Here is a 22,954-nt window from a genome sequence, read left to right on the forward strand (position 1 = left end):
AACTCCGGACCTTCGGAAGAGCAATCAGGTGCTCTTACCCACTGAGCCATCAGCCCCCCGAGACCATTTTTTGAAAGCACTGATGCTGTAGGAATTACCAGATACTTGGAACTTCATACTAAAATAAGTGAAGATGGATGATTATGATTGGTTATCAGCAATAACTCTGTTATCGCTCTGTTATTACTCTGTTTTACAGAGTAAAAATAGTAACAGATTTAAGGCCTGAGTCAGACCAGAAAAGGCTATTCTCAATCTTAAAAAACACCCTTCTTGCCGTGAATGGAGATAAAAGCAAAAGCCCATGGCTGCACAAGATTCTAAAAATAAAGGGCAGTTGAGGGCTAGACCTTAGACAAGACATATCTAGACCCCTTCATGGCTCAGGGAACATTGCAGAAGAGGGTATAGAGAAAATGTAAGAGCCTCAAGATGGGGAGCAGAGTTGTGAAATTCCATTTCCAAATCAGGATGTCGATATGGGAACCACAGACTCAGCACTGCATTCTGGCAGTGAGTCCATAACAGTCGGGGAATCCTGACAGTCTGCTGCAGAGGGTGAAGGGTCCCGGGGGCCATGCCACATACTGCTGTTGGTGCTCATTCTGAGAGGGGAGGCGATAGGGTGTGTACCCATTGTGGAGCCCACCAAGCTGTGAGAGTTAGTTCTGAACTCAGGATCAAACAGAGGGTCCTCTTTAAACTCTGTGGGACATAGACTAATGGATGGGGAAAGAATTGTATAGGGCTATGGAGGGAGCTGGGGTGGGTAGGAGAGAAATGGGAGAAGATGGGAAGAGCTACCAAAATATACAGTATATAATTACAAAAAGAACAAAATTTATTAATAGCTTTGCTAACAGAATAGTCCATTGTTGAAACATTTTATTTCCTACAAAACTTGAGCTTCAATTAAAATTACTTGTGGCAACTTGGGTTTAACTTCCATGATTGTATCATTTTACTTTAAAGTTTTAGATGCCAGCTTGCAGGCTCTGATGTCCCTGTCATCTCTGCCAGTGGGTTAAGGATATTCCTCAGGCCCAAGCATCTGCCTAGCATGCACAAGCTCTCCAGCACCAACAGCTTTGTCTTGTTCCTGATTTTAGTGGAATTGCTTTGAGTTTCTCTCTAGTTAATTTGATGTTGGCTATGGTCTTGCTGTACATTTCCCTTTATGTTGAGGTGTGTCCCTGAGTCTCTAGTTTCTCCAGGAATTTTATTATGAAGGAGTGTTGGATTTTGTCAAAGGCATTTCGGCATCTAATGAGATGATCCTGTGGTTTTTTTGTCTTTCAGTTAGTTTATATACTGGATTACATTTGTCAATTTACATATGTTGAACCATCCCTGAGTCTCTGGGATGAAGCCTAATTGATTGTGATAGATGATCTTTCTGATGTGTTTTTGGATTCAATTTGAAAGAATTTATTGAGAATTTTTGCTTCTGTGTTCATAAGAGAAACTTTCAGTCTTTGTTGGATCTTTGGTGGTTTGAGTATCAGGGTAACCATAGCCTCATAGAATGAATTGGGTAATGTTCCTTTGGTTTCTGCTTTGTGAAATAATTGGAAGAGTATTGGCATTAACTCTTTTTTGAAAGTCTGGTAAAGTTCTGCACTAACCCTTCTGACCCTGGGCTTTTTTACTTAATTACTTATTTGTTTAACTACTACTTCCATTTCACTTGGGGTTGTAGGTCTGTTTAAATTACTTATATGATCTTGATTTAATTTTGGTAGGTGGTATATATTGAGAAAATTATGCATTTTTGTTACATTTACCACTTTGGTACAAACAATTTTAATGTTCACCCTTATGAGTCTCTGGATTTCTTGTGTCTATTGTTATGTCCCCTTTTCATTTCTTTTTTTGAATTTGGATATTCTCTCTCCTCTTATTAGTTAATTTGAATAAGAGTTGTCAATTTTATTGATTTTTCTCAAAAAACAAAAACAAAAACAATTCTTTATTTTATCGATTCTTTGGGTTTTCGTTTTGTTTCTACTTTATTGATTTCAGCCCCGAGTTTGATTATTCCTCTCCATCTACTTCTTTGGGGTGTGATTTCTTCTTTTTTGTTCCAGAGCTTTTCCTTTTAAAGCATTGTTCAGTGTTGAAGAGCCTGAGTGGTTTTGATTAAAAGTTTAAGAGGGTTCTTTGAACCCTTGAACCCTGTCTTCTGCCAGCATTCCGTTTGGTGCATCTCTGTCAGCACCTCTGTTCCCTAAGGCATCCTTCATCCTTCTGTGGATTGTGCAAAGGAAGCAAGCAGTAGGGGAGGAAGGAAGGGTGGTTTTCCTGTTACTGTGCTTCCTCTGCCACGAGGGGGCTCTCCTCCTGCTTTGTAGGAAAAAGGCAGTGTTTCCTCCTGGCTTCAGCTGTCTATAGGCAGGATGGTACTCAAAACTGTCAGCAGATGGCTGTTTCCATATGCACAATGTTCACAAGTGTCAGCATATATATTTTCATTGGTGAACCCTAGTGTGTCTAGCCACTGTCGCCACATCCTCAAGTACCTAAGAGTTTGCAGTAAGAGAGATGACATGTCTCCTGCCTGTGAAAGAGCCTGAGAGTTTTGTCTGTGTGTGTGTGTGTTTGTGTGTGTGTGTGTGTGTGTGTGTGTGTGTGTGTGTGTGAGAGAGAGAGAGAGAGAGAGAGAGAGAGAGGTGCCTAAGAGCTTTGTGTGTGTTGGGGAGGGGGGATCCTAAGAGCTTAGTGTGGTGGGTATAGGGGAAAGAGCCTAAGAGCTTAGTGGGGGGGGGGTGCTAAAAGTTTATTGGGGGGAATAGGGGAGGTTGGTAGTTACAGAAATAGTTTGACTCTGACTGGATTGTGAGGCTGAAAATGAGCCCAGTCTTCCTTTCATGATAAAGGAAAATGCTCAGGGACTTGGCTCGGTTACACCCTGGGAGTCAGTGTGCCAAGGACTCTGAGAGATGCTGTTCTTTATTTGAGAAAAAAAAATCCAATTCTTAAGAAATCAGATTAGTGCTGAGCTTCTCTCCCTCAGAAATGGCAGAAGACATCTGTAATCTGCCGCAGCCACGTCAAATCTGCCCGTGCGGGCTTCTGTGCCTCATCTCCTCCTCTGTTGTGGCAGACAGACCCTGCCTGCTTGAGAGTCTCTGGAAACACTGACCTGTAGTCAGTCAGACGGCTACCCTATTGACTTTCTTTCCCTTCTGTCTCCCTTGCCCTTCCTCAGAGGTATTCCAGTATAGCCATGACTAATCAGTGTGTGGGTGTCCTGCCTTAGTTCCATCTTTCTTGACTTTGTAGTGTTGTCTGGAACCCTTTGCTTTTATAAAGATTAGTTCTGGGATTCAGTTTTCCTCAGCCTCCTGCCTCACCTAACCAGAAACCCTCTCCTTTGAGCACCCCCTGCCCCCAGGCTTCCTGGGTACTTAAGGCTAACCTGTGAGCAAGGCTGTATAACAGTCTCCGTCGTGGTCCCTGGGTGCAATTCCAACTGGTGACCAAAGAGACAGAAGTGCTTCTTCTTTGGGGACTACCACCAAGAGCATCAGTAATCACAGTATAAATATTTCTTTCTCTCCCCATAATACCCTGGTCTGGCCATACATACTGCCTTTGATCTGATTGGCTCCCTTAGGTCTCATGAAAGAAGGAGCCAAAGTAGCACACAGTCTGACTACAGTTAATATTTGTCTGTATTGGGCAGGGGGTGGGGGTGGGGGTTTTATGTCCAGACTAGAGTTAGAGGTATCGTTAGACCAGCAGGGGTGGAATTTGGGTCATTGTACCTCACACAGGGCCACTACTGGTAGTCATTTCCTGGGTGTGTTATGTGTCTCCTGGACTTAGAAATGTAGATCTGACAATGCAGCAGCCAGCTCTAACAAGGGAAACAAAGCGGTGTGTGCTATAGTGGCCCAGGTCCCGGTTCCCAGCAGAGCCTTCCTCACAGTGTTCTCTGTCTGTCTGTGTCAGCCAAATGCCAGGCTCCAATAATCTTTAAGCCCTGGGTTCGATTCTAATAGATTCAGTAGCTAAGAAGACCCTTTGTCATGCATGAAATTAACACTGCATATTTTAAAATTCTGTAACTTTGTTTAGCCTCCTTTCAGATTGGCCAGCAGAGAGCCAAGAGGGCTGATTATAGAGCACACAGAAAGAAAGCTGCTTTCAAACTGCACTGCCATTTTTTTTCCAAGTTCTTTTTGGAAATTGGCAGAATAAAAATGATAGCCAACCAGCAGGTGCAAACTGTGGCTCTCGTTTGTTTGTTTGTGGCATGGTCTTTCCATGTAGCCCTGGCTATCCTGGACTCTATATAGACCAGGCTGGCCTCGATCTCACAGAGGTCCTCCTGCCTCTGCCTCTCCAATGCTAGTATTAAAAGTGTTTGCCACGATGCTGACTGTTGCAGTTTTTATAAATACCTCTGGTTCTGGAAGAGGACCCAAGGACCAGAGAGTCGTGGAAGATTTGCTGCAAAGGGGACTTCTGAGATAATGGGAGTCACTTGTATCTTCACTGTGGTGATGGTTGTCCAGCTGTCGTCTGTCAGGTGTACAGTGGGATGAAAGACTGGGACTTTAGGCTTTGAGCATCACAGCTCTGTAAACCCAACTCAGAAAACCACCTAGATATCTAATCACAGACATTTCATCTACACCAGGGTAGCTAGTGAGTTGTAGGAGTTCAAATCCAGGCTTTGTATTAGCCTTTGGTAATGGAATAGGCAGACATCTTTTAGAACATGTATATTTATTTAATAGAGCTTCACCATATGTTTATTGAAAGTTAAAATTAACTGAAACTTCCTTAAGCATAAAATATGGGATCTCAGGCAACAAAGGAATTTTAATCTGTAGTAGTGATATTTCTATTTTGTATTTGTGATCACTGAAAGAATTGAAGATTGTGAATTCTGAAATTAACAATTCTGAAAGCAGAATTTCCTGCAGGATGGAAAAGAAAGTAATCATCTTTCTAATTACCTTTATAGGATAAGAAAGAGGCAGTGACGACTGAATCAGAGTGGGTCAGTCACACAACACTAGCTTTGTTGTGGGAGGAAGCGCTTGACCCTTTTGATAATTGCAAACTTGGCATTATGAACTGATTCACACTCCACACCACAGCCCATGGAACTGGCTGAATCTTCTCCTTGGCAGCCTTCTCTACTGCCCCTCCTTCACATCTGCCTCACTTAGCGGCCTAGGGTCCCATCTGGAAAGCCTGTTGCCACAGGATACAGAACCTACTGGGAACAGGAAAGTGTGTGTATGCCTAGGCTTGGCTGGTGGCTCATATAATCAGGGAAACCATGTGGAAAGCCTGCTCATCCGTGTGCAAAGCCTGTGTTGTGGCTAAATGATAGCTGCTGCAGGGCTGTGGGCCCTAGCACCATGCTTTAGGCCTGCAGCATTTGTAGTTGATCCTAAAGACTGGTGAGGGTGGCTGCTTTGTCATTGTAAGATAATGAGTCATTTGACGCCTGTGGAAGGATAGCCAGAGCCCACTGTTTTGTTTTTTATTAAATGATTCAGTTGGTCACAAATAACTATAAAGTCGCACTCTGGTCTTTTTCCTTTTCCTTTCGATGATCTCTTTTAAGTGACTTCCCTTACCTTCTAAGAAATCAGAGGTGACCTAGGCTTTTGGATCCCTGTCTGCCTGACAAACCCTGACTCTGTCTCCGGCCTCCTGTGCTGCAGCCTTGGGTGAGCAGTAAAACAGGTGAGCGCCTGAGCAGTTCCATGCTGCTCAGACCTGCTGGGGAGAGAGGGTGCTTTTCAACTCCTGCTATTGGCTTACCCGTGGTTTGGGCTTCTAGAAAGTTCTGACAGCCCCAGTTAGCACTGGAGACAGCGATTTCTTCTGCGTGGGTGCTAACCGTAGAGTCAGAGTGAAAGCTGGACTGCACGCTCCTTCCATTCCCTCTTGTGTTCCTCCTTCCTCCAAGAAGCACACAGCCACAGAGCTGAGCTGCAGGCTGCCTCCCACTGTCCTGCGCACAGCAGGGCCAGGGTTTTTTGAGCTGTGTTGTCCATCTTTTCTATATTCACACAGTTTGCCAGTCGTGGCAGCCCACTGCTTCAGTGGTAGTGACGTCTGTTGAGATGTGGCCTCAGATGATGGCACCAGGTACAGAGGGGCATCATGTACTGACTGGCTGTAACCTGTCAGTCTGCTAGGTGGAGCAGAGAACAAAAGTCAGTGTGTTTGCAGGCAGGGTGGAAGTGAGTGTCTTTGCAGGCAGGTTGGAAGTGAGTGTGTTGGTTTGTGTTTTCTTTGCCTTTCCTGACTGCCGTGCTGGTCAGCAGTCCACAGAATCAGGAGGTTACACCCATTCAGAAGCCAACCTGCCCCTTCCTTACTGGAGTTCTAAAGAGGAGCCACACCAAGGTGCTTGTGAAATTGCTTGAGGAATTTATCTCATACCATTCAAACTTGGTTCCTTTGTCAGCATATTGTGTTGATGCCCTCATGTTCCAGAAGTTGGGCACTAATTCTCTTTTCTTTCTTTCCCCTTAGTTTTTTTTTTCTTTTTTTTTTCTTTTTTTTTTTTTTTTTTTTTTTTTTTTTTTTTGGTGTGTGCCACCACGCCCGGCTCTTTCCCCTTAGTTTTAACACTGGTAGGATCTAGAAAGGGGTTCACTTACTGCCTGTATGCAAAAGACTGGAATTCTACTTCCAGCAGCATATATTATATGAAGAGAAAAGGTGCTTGTTTGGCTGTGGTTGTAAGTTGTAGCCACAGAGTGTATCAAAGTCTGTCAGCAACAGCCAAGAAGCTGCCATCCAAGAGGTTCTGAGGCAGGAGATTAAGGTGGAGATTAGGTTTAAAGAGCTCTTAGGTAAAGGGGATAGTTGACATTTTAAATCTGTTTTAAAATGAGAAATAGACTAAACCACCAACGCCACAAGCCCTGCAGCTAGCAGTTCCAGAGGACCATGCCCTCCTTCCATTGTTATAAAAGATGTGTGTAGGAGGCTAAGAATGCCCCAGGCAAAGCGGCATCATTCTTCATATAGACATACGTGTTAACAGTACAGTCATGCACACAAGCATGTAGCAGTTAGTAAATGTCTTGATGGAAGCTCTGCTTTTATGTGCTGAAAACTTACATGGGCCATGAAGTGTCACACACTGAGGAGTTGTGTGGAATATGTAGGCCCCCGATTCTGAGTAGGACTCTGAAGCTCTGTCCTACCGAAACTGGGTAAGTGTTCAGAAATGGCCCTGATATCCCGTTTCCTACAAGCTGGAGAAGAGAGAGAAGAGCCTCCCCGCCCAGGCACTGGCTGTGTGCGAGCACTCGGGCCAGAGCAGCCTCCCGGGAGCCTTCCTCCAAGAGACTGCTCATTCCTCAGGCTGCCCGAGTCACAGATGATGAAGGTTGCTGTGGGAACAAGAGGGAATGGACTGAGGGGTGACAGTGGAGCCCTTGTTTATTTTCATGATGCAGTACCATCCCAGTTGCTCCTGAATATACAAGAAATACTGGTATAACTTAAAGCTGATCCCCATCAGAGGTCTGTGCTGGTCTGCTTTTCTGTTCTTCTTCTGTCTTACTTCATCTCCAAAGTATCAACTTCAGCTTCACATATCCTTTCTGACAAGATATGTATTTACATAAAGTTATGAATAATAGTTCCCCAAATCATTTCCATATACATCTCTTATTAAAGCAAGGTGATGAGGCAAGGGGATGAAATAAATAATAAATCCAGAGAGGTAGACACACACCTGTAGTCACAGCTCTTGAAAGGTAGAAACAGGAAGATCTGTGAGTTCTAGGTCAGACAAGACCACATAGAGAGGCCCCTATCTTAAAACAAATAAATAAATAGGTTTATATTTTTCTTTTTTATTATTTTGCCTTCTCTTTCCATTTCAGACTTAAAGTTAAGAATTTCAACTTCAAGTTTCTATTAATTGTTGACACTCATGACTTTATGGTCACATTGACTATATCAAGTAACTATTGCAAGAGAAGGACCCACTAATGAAGATGTCTGGGTTTTAACATTTAAGAAATTAAGTATTGTCTCTTCTTGTGTTTTATTTAGATTTCGACACAGTCCCAACTGCTGGTACCTAAGAGACTGGACCATCCATACCTGGATTAGACAGTGTCTGAAATACGGAGCACAAGACAAAGCCTTGTATACACTTGTTAATAAGGTGAGGGGCTCCTGGCCAAGGGAGTGTGTCCCCATGTGCATGCTGAGTGTGCGTGATCTGCTATTTGTGCCTGTGACAGTACTACCAGAAACCACTGTCCTATTAAGGTCTCCCCTCAGATTCCGTCTCACGCTGTTTGTAGACTGGAGCTGGTATTAAACTACCCAACAAATAAAACACTAAAAATGTCCTTAACTGCTTCTTTTCCAAGCATAGAGATTAAGAGAGGACGTGTGACCATGGAGCACAGTGGGAGGCTGCACTGGCAGTCACTTGTCTTCAGCCTTAAACCCTACCTTGCTTGTCTGTTTCCCTTTCAGGAAGGTTGGGTGAGTAGTGGTCATTTCTGATGGAGGATAATCTCCAGGTCATTCAGACCATCTGACACTTTTTTAAGAAGATGTTATTCCTGGATAATAATTTGTCCTTTCTCCTAAAATCCACAGCTCTTTCTCCCCAAGCCCCAGAGCTCCTAGGATTAAGGTCCTTCTGGATTACACTCCACCCAGCACTTCAGTCTTCATTGACTCCAGTATATTCAAACTAAGCACACAAGTTGTAGAGTGTTACTACTGCCAGAGTTAACCTAAATACTGTTACAAGCCATTAAAGAACTTTAACAATATTTTTATGAAAATATGCTATGTTCATAGTGTCACCAGACTTTGAAAATTAGAGTTCAGTCAGAATACTGATTTATTTTTGATTCTTCTCTGTGAAGAACAATTTTCATCTGTAACATAGTCTCACAACAAATCAGCATATGTTGTACACATTGTTGGTGTGAGATGACGGATTGATTATCAAAGTGAGGACAGAAATGAATAGTATTTCATCCTTATCTTACCTTCTCTCTGGTAAACCTCACATTAGAGGATTCCAAGTGCCATACAAGAGGAACTAAAATGATGGAATCTAGCTGGAAGGAAAGAAGTAGTGGATATGGGTGCCATTTAAACTAGTTCCAAAAGCTGTACATGGAGCCGAATGTGCTGCCTTTGTCTGCAGTGATGGGGTATTTCAAGGGGACTGAGTCAGGGAGGGACAGTCAAGGTGCAGGGCTGCAGTCTCAAGAAAGAAAGGAAGGAGGCCCCGGGGGGGAAGACAGAGATTAAATCTTGTTCTCTTCGTTCCAGAAGTTACATGCAGAGATAAAGATCCCTGTGGAGACAGATTCAGGAGGGTCTGGAAAAGCAGAGCAGAGGATCTCTTTTCTGTCGCTTCCAGGCCTTTAAAAAGAGATACTACCAGATGAGGGGTCAGGAAATGTAGCCTGTAACCACTTAGTCCTGTCAGTTCCCAGGATGGTCAGGCAAATACTTTTCTCTGTATATGTCCTGGTTTTCTCAATTTCAGCTTGAGTTGGTGTCAGTGATTTATAACCTGGGCTGCCTACTTAGAGTTACCTGAGATTTTTTTAAATTTGCAGATGCTCCGGGCTAGAGATAGCTGAGTTGGTATGCTTGCCACGTGAGCATGTTTTGAGTCTGTGTCCCCAGCACCCATGTAAAAAGTTGAGCAGGACAACCCATCCTTGTATGTGTTCACACACACACACACACACACACACACACACACACACACACACACACATACACACACGAAACTTATCTTAACCCCTAGTGTTCTAATTCAGTGTGTCTTTTCTGGGCCTAGGTATTTGAGATTCAAAGCATCAGTGAGTGGAAAGTGTAGAGATTCTCACACACCCCTGTCCCAGCACACAGCCTTGCCTGACCAGCATCCTACTCCTGGAATGGGACATATGTGGTGGACACAGCATCAGCACCCAGAACCCACAGTTTCTATCAGGGTTCACTCTTGATGCTGTGCATCCTGTGGGTACAGATGGAATGCTAAATGATGTGGTCTAATAGAAACAGTCTCTGTGCTTTTACATCCTGAATCATTACCAAGGTTGGAAACCCTTGACTGGCTCATTCTTTGTTTTGCCAACTTTATCCTGTACCCCAGATTAGATCTTCCTATGTATCCCAAGTTACCCTAGAACCTGAGTCCTGCCTCAGCCTTCTGAGGGACCACACTTGGCTTAGACAAGTTAATGTCAAAGTTCCTTCCTAGCGCTAATGAATTACTGTCCTAAAATATTTTGGCTTTAGCCTGCCCTGGATTCAAGCTGATGGGGGTGAGTTCTCTGAGAATCACGGGCCCACCCCTGAGCCAGTGCTCCCTTAGTCAGTTCTGGGATTCACAGTGGAGGTTTAGGAACCTCCCAAGGGAATAGTAGGTGTGGGGGGGGGGCGGTGTTCCCCAGTTGTTTTTGGCACTCGGTGATAGTATGGGACAGAGAGGTTAGTCCTATTGAAGAGTTTTGGGTAAAACTGTAACCATGATCGAGGCAGTAAGGAATCAGGCTCGCGTGGAAGTGAAAATCAGAGAAACCCACTAAAACTTCAGGTTCCATCCCAGTTCTGATGCTGGGGCCTGAGACTCCGAGATCCAAGACGTGAAAATACTCCTGCCAAGCCTGAAGCAGACACTGACACATCCTTGTTTATTCCTAAAATATTCTTAGATTCTGACATCTTAACTACGAAGGCAAACAGAATCCTAGGCACTTGGTGTACAGCAAAGCGTTGGCACGTTTCTTGGGCATTTAGAAGTCAGACCATGTGCTGTATAATTCATGCTTTTTCCTTAAGGTCTGTTTCGGATTTTCATTCAGACCTTGTGAAAAGAGTCATTGGACCAGCTGTTTGTGGAGGGGTGGGGAGTGGGTCTCTTTCTGTTGTTGTTTAGCTGTGACAGGACTAAGATGATGACGGACTTTACAGTTTTTTCCTGTCAGTTGTCCTCTGTCAGACACCGGCTCAACTTTCTCCCCTGACCGACAGTTCCAGTTTCCAAACCTCGTGAGTCAACAGCTTCAGTCTCACCGCCGCCAGTGCTACAAATGCGAGTTCTGGACTTTACCTCAGTGGGGCCGGCTGTCCTGACTGATCCAGGGGGTTGTGTGACAGACAGAATTAGAGATGATTTCATTCTCTGTTTTCACTTTTATTACAGGTTCAGTATGGAATTTTTCCAGATAACTTTACATTCAACTTACTGATGGATTATTTCATAAAGAAAGAAAATTACAAAGGTAAGAAACCAGATCACGATTCAGTTAATACAGGGCTTTCAGCGCCCAAATGGAAATGTATAAATGCAGACAGCTTCCTCCTCCTTCAGTTCTTAATTACATGTCTTTATGTTACTCTTTTAGTCAGGAAAGTTTACAGGAAGATTATTATCACTTATGCCAACAGTTTTAAGTATCACCTTTCTATTGCTGGCATGGAAAATGTACATACATAAGTAACTCTAGGGGAAAAGTTAATTAAGGGCCAATCTGATTCCACTTCTCAAGCTGATGGAAATGCAGGATCTAAAGAATAAAGTAAAAATTGATTTAGTTTTCACGTGTAACTCTTCTGTAACTATGAGTGTACGCAGTGAGCTTAGCGCGTGCAGTCATTTGAAAGCACCTGATGGGTGTGCTTGCAGCCTGTGCAAACATTCTGTTTCATCATTAGCATCAGCATTCTCTACCTTGACTACAGATTACTGAGGGAAAGAAGTTGTTTGAACTTGATGTTCTCAGCTTTTGTCTGTGTTGTGTTATCAAGGGAGTAAGAGTAATCGGGGCCTGGTTTTCTATGACCAGCTTGTGTAGAAATCAGTAACATGTGCTGTGCGTTATACTCAGTGGTTTATAATTTATGAAGGGCCTTTTCCTTTCCCTTGTGTCAATTCTTTTCAACTTTTCTTTCTTATCCCTGTATCCGTCTTTGAACTAATACCTAGGGTTTGGGAGTTACTCTAGCCTTTGTCTTATTTTGCCTCAACAGTGAGAAAGCATCCAAATGAAGAGAGAGGCAGGCAGCTGCCTCCTCTTCTCCCAGTGCTTAGCTCTTGTAGCTGATGGACACTGTGGGAGGCATTTTCGTAGGCATATCTTGTTGAAGTAAATGGAGCAAACAGTGTTTGATCATCGTGAAGATGCTACTTACTGTGAGCCAAAAGCCATGGCTTTGGTCCGTGTGTGAAGTCCCTGATGCAGAAACCTGTGACTCAGTGTGCATGCAATATGTGCAGCGGGTGTGAATGGCTTGACAAGGACCTGCTTCGTAGAACAACTAGGACCAGAGCCCATGTTTCCTACTTGATTCTGCTTGGTGTCCACTGCAAGACACTTTGAACGTGTTTATACTTGGTGACTTGGTGATGTTCCCCACATCTAATTTCCCCTTGCTCTCACCTTCATCTCCTGGCCAGATGCTTTATCCGTGGTTTTTGAGATCATGATGCAAGAAGCCTTTGAAGTGCCGTCCACCCAGTTTCTCTCCCTCTATGTTTTATACCGTTGCCTAGCAGAGAAGACAGAGCTCACAGTAAGTGATCTGCCCTAACACAGGCTTCCCAAGTGAAAGCCCTAAGATGCGTTTGTCAGGGTGGGAAGGCATTTTTGTTTTGATATTGGGGGTTGAACTCTAGGGCAGCATTTTACCACTGAGCTACAACCCTAGCCCCTTTTGCACAATGTGAAACTTGAGCCAGGTCAGGTGACCTCAGGCAGTTCAGAAATGAAACATTACTAATCACTGAGAGGCAGACATGGCATGCTAAAGGAGCAGGTGGGCAGCCAGTTCTGACTATGAACTAGCGGGTCAGGGTTTCCTGCAGTTGCTCCACGCCAGTTGTGTTCTAGAATGTGCAGCATGCCGAGCTGTGGCTTGCTTTGAGTAGGACATTGACTGATGGCTCGCTGCTGTCCTGAGAAGACAGTGGTGAGAGCAGCGGTGACTGATAGTCACATAGCACTTTAGCATTTGCTTGCCACTACACTGTGTTCCTGGGTTGTAAACGTAGTAGTGCCTTTACTCTTCACAATCGCTCTACAGAGATAGGGAGGCACCGAGGTATTGCAGAACAACCATGGCACTAATTGATGATGCCAGGCATTGAGGCCCTGTGGCGTGCCCTTAACTCAGTACCAGGTTAAAAAACTCAGTTTGGATGTGAGCTGAAATGTCATCTAGTCCAACCCATATCCTGAAAACCTGAGATGTTCTTCTTTACTGAGTGACATGGCCTAAGATGCAGCCAGTATATGTAGCCACTTAACTATGATATATTGTGGTTAAACTATTTTTTTAAAGATTTATTTATTTTATTTATATGAGTACACTGTAGCTTTCTTCAGACACACCAGAAGAGAGCATCAGATCCCATTACAGATGGTTGTGAGCCACCCTGTGGTTGCTGGGATTTGAACTCAGGACCTCTGGAAGAGCAGCCAGTGCTCTTAACCACTTAGCCATCTCTCCAGCCCTCGTGGTTAAGGTATTAATATATATTGAATCTACTTACTCATTCTGTTGCCAAGTTCTACTTATTTAGCAGTAAACACACATTGTCTACTTACAGTCTACCACTTTAAAACAGAACAAGGGGCTAGAGAGATGGCTTCGTGCTTAAGGTCACCTGTTGCCCTTGCAGAGGACCTAGGTTCAGATCCCTGCACCCACGTGGTGGCTCACACCAGTCTAAAACTCTCCTCTCAGAGGATCAGATACCTGCTTTGACCTCCACAGACTCCAGGCATGCACATGGGCCACATGCACACATGTAGGCAAAACAAGCATGCAGCTATAACACATGAAAAGCCCTTAAAGAGCTTTATTTGTATTTTAAACTTAAAATGACTGCAAAGGGGAAATGCCTAAAGAAGTGTTTACAAAGTTAATATTTGAAAGGTAAATGTCACTAGCTAGTTAAAATGGAAGTGCATATGTCCAACCAGCAGAAGAGAACATGGTCAGCAAGAAGGGACTGACAGAAACTGGGCACATTTCTGTAACCCTGCTCACGGGGAGGCCGAGACAGGAGGGTTGTCTGAGTTCCCAGCACTGGAGACTTATTACCAGGGCAATATAGTGAGACCCAGGTGAGTGGGGGAGAATAGGCTGGAGGAAGGAAGATGGACTGAGGCACACGTACTTGATGGACAGGGGAGATGCCATGATCTTGATGGCTGATGCCCCTACAACATAGAGAATGTCTGGGACCGTGGGGTGTGAGGTAAGACTGAAGCACATAAGCCATTTTGCTATTATCCTAAACATAGTGAATAATTACCTGAAATTTTTAAATTGGGGGGGGAGGGGCATGACTTATATCCTGAATCCATCCTCAGCTGTAAGGTGGGACAGAGATGAGAGCAGGGCAGGTTAGCTATGGGTCAGATCAGCTTAGAGACTGTCACGGAGTCTGAGAGGAGCTGATGATAGTCTAGCAGCCTGGGTGAGGTAGAACCTGAGTCCCCGCTGGATATGTGGGAAAGTCAACATCAGGGAAGAAGAGCTAGATAGAGTCAGAGAGGTGGGGCTCAACCACCAGACCCTCAGTTTCCAGCTCACCTGGACAAGAAGAGCATTGTATGTGCAAAAGGAACTCTGTGGAAAAGAAGGTTTAGTGAGGAAATTAATGGCTAACTTGGCTCTGACCATGTTGTAAACTTGGATACTTTGAAGCAGCCCAAAGATTTCTCAAGCAGGACCGTTTTAGAGCTGATGTATCCGAATGTAATGTGTACAAATGAACCGGGGAGAAAATCGAGTAGAAGTCAATATCGTATACATGTATCAGCATACTATGACAAATACATGTACACAGATTTGTGTCAGTCGATAATCAAGAAGGAAAATCCCAAGAACTGGGGCCTGTGCTGCAGGAAGCATGACCAGATCTGTGCTTTTAATGCCACATGGAGCCTCACTCCCTGGCAGCAGTTGTGGCTGCAGACCATCACTAACTTCTTAGGGCAGAGACCATGAGGGAAAGGCTACAGCTCTTGCCTTGTGTGGGGCATTAGAGAATTACAGCTCCTGTTGTCTGGGTTCTTTTCAGACCTCCTCCTCTGAGCTCTGAGCTCAGTGTTCAAGGACTACCCCAGTCACATTTGTTACTGGTGTGTGGCAGACCCAACGAGGCTTGTAGCTTTGCCCTTTTTTTTCTTTTCATGTCTCCTCAAAAGGCTTCAATTTTATTGACATACAATTTTGCACCGTAGGTTGAAAGACACAGTACTAAGTGCTTCTGATTGCCTGGTTGTCTTTACGAGGCACAAACCTCTCTAAAAGCAACGCACTGGCCTACTTTACTTTACCCCTGTTGAGGACGTCTCATCGCTGCTGTGCTGGTTGCGCTCTCTCCCTCTGGAGCAGGATAAATGTGAGGCTGGCAGCCTGGGGGCCTCTTTGATGCTCTCAAGTCAGTGTGGGTCCAGAGTGCTCTATTCTTCTCTTTTCTGACTGTAAAAGGCTCTGGGTCATTACCAAAATGTAGAAAATCATGAGAAAGACGCACAAAGGAGAAAACCAAAACCACCCAGGAGTCCTTAGTTATATAGAGAGCATTTCTGTTCTGATTTTTTTTAAATATGAATACTTTTTATTTATAGAATCGGGATAACTTCTACACAATTTTTTATTTTCATAAGCTTACTTAATACATGCTGTTTGATGTCAGTTTTTTAAAAATCACATTTTGCATGAAGTATCCATTTTAATAGACAGTGATCTGCTGTATTCTGTTGCAGTGGGAAGAAGAAAGAGACTTTGGGGCGTCCCTCTTGCTTTCTGGCCTAAAACAAAGGAACACAGTGGGCCTGAGTTCCCAGCTGTATGGCTGTGCACTTCTTGGTAAGCTACGTGAGCCTTGTTCATACTGTTCTTTGTAGAAAGATGTGGCACAGCCTTTTGCCTCTTAATAGAATTAAAACTTCATTTAAATTTACTAGTGAACATCCAGTTATAACTTCTAAATATAGTCAATAAAATAACACTCAGTTATGGATGGTCAAGGGATGTCATTAGACCTGTCACCACCAACCAGCTCAGAACTGGCTCTGTTAACTGTAGGAAAACTTATTTTTGATCAGTGTGAGGAAGGGACAGCATATGTAAACGTGTGGTGATCTACCAGGATTGCTAGCCAGTACTTCCCCAGCCGTCTGTGTCTTTGACTAGGTTCCAGGTGAGGGAAGAGGGAAGAAAGGTCAGAGAGCACACTCAGGGACAGTCACTTGTCGACCCCATGTGATTGTACAGTCCAGTGGGATGATGTTCAGATTAGTGTTCAGGACTGCCGTATTACACAGATCATTCAGAAAGTTGGTGAGGCTAAGAAAATGGACTTGACTGTTGCTTATGAGAAGAGGCCCTGGTCCCTTGGGATAGGCAGCCATGCCATCAGACACCCTACCTCTGCCCCTGCTCCACAGCCTCACTCGGCTCAGGCCATCAGCCCAGCATGACCCATGTCCAGCCCAAGCACCTTAAAGATCTAAAATTAGCCACCTCCTGATAAGCTGACATCCTCCTCCAGCTTCCCAAATCCTCCCTTCCAGGAAAGATGAGCGGAGGCAGACTTAGACCGAGCCATGCAAGGTGACTTTGCTCATCAGTGCTAAGTGGGCTCTCCCTCATGCAGATGGCCCTGTGACCTCAAAGGTAGCTGGGACTCTGATGTAAGAACTGATAACACTCAAGGAAGTGAGGGGGGGAGGCAGTTCCTTTTCTTATTCATAAAGAAAATAGATTGTATGTGTGACACTTTTCAAAGCAAGTCAGACATTTCCTGGCAGGGAAAGTCATCACGTAGTCACAGGGGCCTCAGAGTAGAAAGCTGTGACCTTGCTGCTTAGGGCGTGGTTTGGCCTTGAAACATAAGTAGTATCTTTTCTTCTGTCTTAGGGGGGCCTTCTGTAGGAACAGCTCTATCAGACTCTCAAAATTCCTCAGCCCAATGATTCATGGGCCCTGGTGAATCTCCAGCCAGAGGAAACGCATAACACAGGTTCACAAAGCTTCCGTCTAAGGTGCACGTGGCGTGGTAAAGGTCCTTGTCTAGGCTGCTGTTGGCTGGGGCCTTCCAAGCCTTTGGCTGCAGACCCAGTGTGGAGGCATGGCTGAGCAGTCTTTGTTGCTCTTTTGGCCACAGGGAAGGTGGAACTGCAGCGTGGGCTGCGGGCTGTATACTGCGGCATGCCTCTGATGTGGACACCAGGCTACCTCAACAGAGCCCTCCAGGTGATGGAGAGGGTGGCCTCCTCCCCTGAAGACCTCAAGCTGGGTAGAGAAGTGGTATGTTCTTACACCCCCACTCAGTCAAACGGAGGCATCACAGGGTGGCTGGGTGACTTGAATCTGTTTCCATTGTCTTTCTCCTTCCGCTGCTTTCTGTATGTGTGCAGAATTGGTATTTATTCAGTTTAAAAGGATGAAAAGAAACCACAAGCATTTTCAGTGTTGCTGTCAAAAAGGCAATGGAAAATAAGATTAGTGTTGATTCATACCTCATTAAGTAAAAGGAAAGCTGTCTGCGCCCTTGAAATTCAAGCTCAGACCAATAAATACCACCCTCTTCACCACCTCCCCTATCCAAAAGGGATTTATGGCGGTATAATAGAAAACTCAATAATTTTGGTGGATTTACCCCTCATGTAGTATGGAGAGACTGCATAACAATTTTCTCTCTTATCCTTGGCTGTTGGTAAAATATCTATCTCACAAGCTTAAGTTCCCGAGTTCAGACCCCCAGAACCACCTAAAAGGCCAGGCACAGGAGTTCAGTTACAGTCCGGAAATGGCCGTGTGGGAATCAGAGAGACATGAACCACTGGAAGCTGGCTAGCTAGCCTAGACTACAAAGGTGAAGCCCACACGCAGGCACACGCGAACACCACACAGGATCTGGGCACCAGAGAAGGCGCCATCCAACTTTCTTCCCATTGGATTGCCCTATAGTACATGAGTAATGCTGAATCTGTGTTACATGGTTGTCAACATTCAAGTATCTTGTTTGCCTGTCTCAAACATTGTCCTCCCGCCTGTGCCAAAGTTTATTTCTTAGTCACCTAAGCCCCTTGACACAGTTCACTGGGCTGAGCTTCGACTAGGATACACCGAGGCCCTTCCACCCAACACGGAGTCGGAGTGTTCCCTCCCATCCTGACTGTTGTGTCCAGAGACAGGCCCAGACGCGGTCTTAGCAAGATGAAAGGATGCCTTGGAGCTGCTCTGCTGTGTAGCCTTGACCCTGAAACGCCAAGGCTCACCCCTCAGCTTTCAACCCAGTGTCTGCCATGGCACATTATGCTGATAGCTACTGATATCATTAATGCTCTTTCTCAATCATTATAACCAAGGAACAAGCACCTTGAAGCTGGCCTATTCAGTGCTAGTGACTGAACAAACCAATGATATACAAGTCCTCTGCTAGGGATACATTCCTTCTCATTTTAGCCAAGTTTACATCGTCTTTATTCTAGTGTGTAGAGACGTGATTGGAATGTCAATAAGAATGTGCTATACATACACCCAGTCTGTATAAAGGTCAGACACACCTAAGCCTTGGAGCAGTGTAGGTGCTTCATTCTGGTGACACTGGGGGCGTTGCTTGTGCAGGCCTTGCTGCTGTTCCCTTCCCATCTCTGGTGACCAGCCCTGCATGGGTTAAGGCAACTGTACCACACAGGAGAGGTGGACGAGTAAGAGAGCCAAACAGAAAGAACCCCATGATTGCAGTCGCTTACTATTTAAGTCACACGAAGCACTCACTAGTTTGCTGTGTGCATCTCTGGCCTTGGCCTGCAGCTTTTGTGGATTAAGCCCATCCCTCTGTGTGCTGGGATCTTTCTCTGGGGGAGGCCTGGCCTATATGCAGCAGCTTTAGTGTGTTTTCAGAGTAGCCTTTTGTTGTCGGTGCTCTGTGATGGTCTTTCTTTCCCTTTGTCCCAATTCCAGACTGACTCCAAAGAAAAACATGAAAGTGGGGGAGGTCCTTTAATGCCCATCAGACAGAATTCCTGGGTCCCTACCTGGTTAATTAAGAACGAACCTAATTTACCACTGTGCTGGTCACTCACACAGGTGATCCTCAGCTCAGGTCTGTAGCTTCAGCTTGGAAGCTCATGCTGTCTCAAGGCATTGCTAATGTATAAAAACGTAATTGTTCTGTTTCCTTCTTTTTCCTTGTGTGCAGCATGAGGACTTGAACCTAGTACTTCATGCATGAACTGCCATTCCAGGAACCCCTAGCTATTACCTCAGTGTCTTCCTCAGTCTTGGGGGTCCCCCTTATTTCTTTGTCTCTGGCCTGCACACAGTCACGTCTATAACATATGTCATCCTGACACTCCTGTGCCCTACAGCTCGACGTGCTGGATGGAGTCCTGAAGGTGGTGACGTCTTCAAATGGCCAGGCTTCAGAGGCACAGCCCCAGGAAGGTGAAGCTGGCTTGGGCTCAGCAGACCTGGTGGAGCAGCTAGACACTGAGGAACCAGAACAGTCCAAGCTGCCCCGGTACCTGGAGCGCTTTCAGGTGACTCTAGAAACAGAGCCTTTCCCTGCATCAGTCACACACAAAGGCATTAAAAACGCGCATCAAGAATTGCAGTTGTATTGCTTCCCACATGCTGTGGCCTTTTAGGAAACCAGTGGAATTGTTATGACTTCGTGCTTGAGCTGATCTGTCATGGTTCTGTTCACTGGGGCAGTGTGGCACCCCCAGTGGCCCTCCTCAGTGCCTGATTCCCACTCAGTGCAGCAAGTGACTGGCCATTTCTCTACATACACCAAATGTGCTGCATCAGAGACCCAGGTAGACATCAGTCACAGCTTCAGCAGAGATAAGGCTCGTGCATCCTTTGTGGCACTTGGCTGGCAGCTTTGTGCTGTGCAGCAGGGCCATTAGACTGCCTGTGGACAGTTTCCAGAACAGCACTAAGCACTCAAACTGTCGTTGAGCTCTGTGTCCCAAATGCTCTGCTGTCTGTGTCAGGGAAGAAAATCCCTGAGCCTGCTCTCTGCTTTGTTTCTTGTCTCTTTAATACAAAAAGAAGGAAGTACTTTCAGGTTATGACGTCATTATAGGAGTGGGAGAATTCTCCTCCCATGCCAGCTGCTCCACTGTACCTTTTCACAGCAGGTAGGAGAGCTGGGCTCCTGCCCGTGAGTCTGTGTCTTCTAACTCAGCAATGGCAGGCCTTCCCATAGAACAGGATCCCATGGTATTTTAGGGTCTTTCTCCCCAATACTTCTGAAGGGAAGTCATTCTTAGCTTCTCTCCTGTAATTTGAAACTAAGAATAAAAAGATTGATGTTCCTGTCATAGCCCAAGAAAGAACAAGGCAGAGTTATACACAGCTCTTTCTCTTAACTTGGCTTGTCAGTGTATAGAACTTAAAGAGAACAGCGATCACCACACTTATGCTGCCTGAGGGGCGTCAGGTTTGCCTGGGTTTTGTACAGTTTGTACTCAGTTTTGATTGTTTTTGACTTTAGGCAGAGTTTTGTCGGCTGCATCTCAGAGGATGGAAACCTTTGCCTTCATAACTTCCAGCCCTTGTACTTCCTCAGGACACTGAGCATCCAAGAAAGAACAAAAATGAATGTTTGTAGCCTGCCATCTGTGACCTTAGCTATGTTAGCAGCTGCAAGCTCCCTCCCCCATTTCCTTCATCCTCACAGGAGGCCTGGGTGGGAGAGTCTCGGCTTAGGTGACACAGCACTGAGCTGGGGTTTGGACAAAGGCAACCTCCTCACCATTGAGATTCCCTGGCTTTCTCTTTTGCTTCAGACTACCTGGAGAGTTATATTAGGAAGAAACGGTTTTCAGTTTACATTTTCTTCCTGTTGCCTGATTTTCATTAGTCTGAGGTCATCTGTTTGGGTCTGTTTTTATAATTAGTCTGCTCCTTAGATCTCATCGGTCTGGCCCCCTTTTGCCATTCTGCCAGATCCTATGCTGAAGTCACCTCGGGGTGTGAACACATGTGACACTCAGCTGCAGCTGGGGCTCTAAACGTTGCTCTCTGGCGATCTGCATCTTGAAGCACTTAAATCGATTAATGCTTTTAGTAGTCTCTGGGCTGCTACGCTGACCCTACCAGGCCGCCCTCTCAGAAACTGCCAGCAGGTGGGAGGGAAGGGCTGACCTGTGGGGGAGCACAGCAGGTGGACGCCTACAATGCTCACCACTCCGGAAAGCTGTTTAGCACTAGTGAGAAATCCCTGCAATGATTTCCATCTGTTGAAAGGAACCAGGGGAAGTCACTTAAGTGAAAAGACAGGGTTTCAAAGTCCCCATCCTCCACCATCTTGTCAGGCAGCGTCCTCACTCACTGCTCAGTTAGTGAGGCTTGTGGCTCAAATAAGAACTGAATGGCCCTGAAGCCATTCAGTAGGGGAGGTGCAGCTGCACTTTGTGTGCCAAGCTGGGGTGACCTCGTGTGCCTGGCTGCACTGCACGCACCTTGGTTTAACAGCAGAGCTGGAGAGCCCAGTGAGAGACAGCTGCCCCTGGAGGAGAGCTTCAGGGCCTCTTTCCTGCAAGCAGATGGAGCGGCTGATAGCGGAGGACTCAGTTGCTTCTCCCTGTCCTCCTTTCTCCTGCCTGTCCCTTACCTTTCCATTTTCCTTTGCTCCCAACAGGCCTCTCGGTCTAAACTGCAGGAGCTGAACAGAGTTGAATCCGAAAGTCTTTTGACTCTGACCACCCAGCTAGTAAAAGAAAAACTCCCCGCCTGCGAGGCCGAGGACCTGGCCACTTACCAGCAGAAACTCCGTGAGTGGCACCTGGAGCGGATGCAATTGATCCAGAGGGAACAGGAACAGAGGGAGAAGGCCAAGCAAGAGTACCAGGCGCTGAGTGCAGCCTAAAGTGCTTCGGGCCACCCCAGTGTTCAGCCAGGACAGGATGGGCCCCCNCCCCCCCNCCCCCGCCTCTGCTGTCCGGGTCTTCTTTGCTTTTACAGGAAGCCGTGCATAGCCTGAAAACCAGATGTGCTCTATGCCAAGACACTATCTGCCCATCTAGATGTCAAGGGCCCGGAACTAAGAAAGTGACAAATGGTTGGGCTAAAGCCCCCAGCTGAATCTCCTGTAGGGGCTGTCAAGGCTCACAGTGGAGTCCTGGGCACAGACTGGGAGTATCGGGTGAGCATGATGAGAAGCTATAGCTGAAGAATCGGCTCTGCAGCACGGGTGTTTGGATGATTCCCTGCCCTTGCCCATGTACATGGAGCAACGAGCTTCACGTCCTAATGTTGGTAAACGGAGAACCACCCACATTCCAGAACCAGGTGCTTGCTCCTTTAACCTGCTTCCAGTGACTCAGCACCAGTGGCCACAACATGACCAGCCGTCAATGTGACACATTTCCACTGTTAACACTGGTCTCATATTCTCCCTGTGCATATGCGCCATATATAGCTGGCAACTTCATGGCCTGCCCCGTTCCCATCACTGCTCAGAAGCAGCCTTTTGTATACCTGCTTCCCCAATAAATCTTACCCATGTGGTCTGTGCGTGGTGTGATTTTTGTGGCATTCCTTGGCACTCCAGTCACCTCAAGAACCCTTATACCTGAGACCTTGTACCCATAGTCCCTCTCACTAGTGCAAAACAAATACCCTGGTGATCTGGCCTTGCGTGTTCACACAGCCCCACTACCTCTTTCCCACCATGCCCTGCCCTCCTCTTTCCCCGTTGGGAGAAGTCCAGCACAGAAGGTCTCCAGACCGCAAGCTCACTAGATTTCTGATTATAGGTATCCATGGTGACACATAATGTAAAAGCTTTTGAGGAGAAACTTGGCCCTGGGAGTGAAACCCTTATGCTCTGACTTCAGCATATCAGGATAACTTTCCACACATTGTCACATTTGTAAATGAGCCTTTGGTATGCATGTGCACACACAGGACAACTTTAGAGCAGACATTT

At 45.7% G+C, this 22,954-nt stretch overlaps 1 protein-coding gene across 2 annotated transcripts in view; it reads left to right on the top strand.

Annotated features, from left to right (window-relative positions):
* The window catches only part of Mrps27 (mitochondrial ribosomal protein S27), a 73,704-nt gene extending 51,178 nt beyond the window's left edge, over positions 1-22,526 (top strand). Inside the window, exons 5-12 of one of the 2 annotated variants that reach the window (XM_029544009.1) lie at positions 8,047-8,161; positions 11,189-11,267; positions 12,443-12,558; positions 15,768-15,870; positions 17,171-17,313; positions 19,383-19,553; positions 21,665-21,797; positions 21,988-22,526. In XM_029544009.1, the coding sequence (XP_029399869.1) occupies positions 8,047-8,161; positions 11,189-11,267; positions 12,443-12,558; positions 15,768-15,870; positions 17,171-17,313; positions 19,383-19,553; positions 21,665-21,797; positions 21,988-22,001 (874 nt within the window). In that variant the 3' untranslated portion in view covers positions 22,002-22,526. Of the gene's footprint in view, positions 1-8,046; positions 8,162-11,188; positions 11,268-12,442; positions 12,559-15,767; positions 15,871-17,170; positions 17,314-19,382; positions 19,554-21,664 lie in introns of both variants that reach the window. The other variant, XM_021208641.2, reaches the window with a different exon arrangement.
* The last annotated feature ends 428 nt before the right edge of the window (positions 22,527-22,954 follow it).

This window comes from Mus pahari, chromosome 11 (assembly GCF_900095145.1).
Source record: "Mus pahari chromosome 11, PAHARI_EIJ_v1.1, whole genome shotgun sequence".
Taxonomy (NCBI): Eukaryota; Metazoa; Chordata; class Mammalia; order Rodentia; family Muridae; genus Mus; species Mus pahari.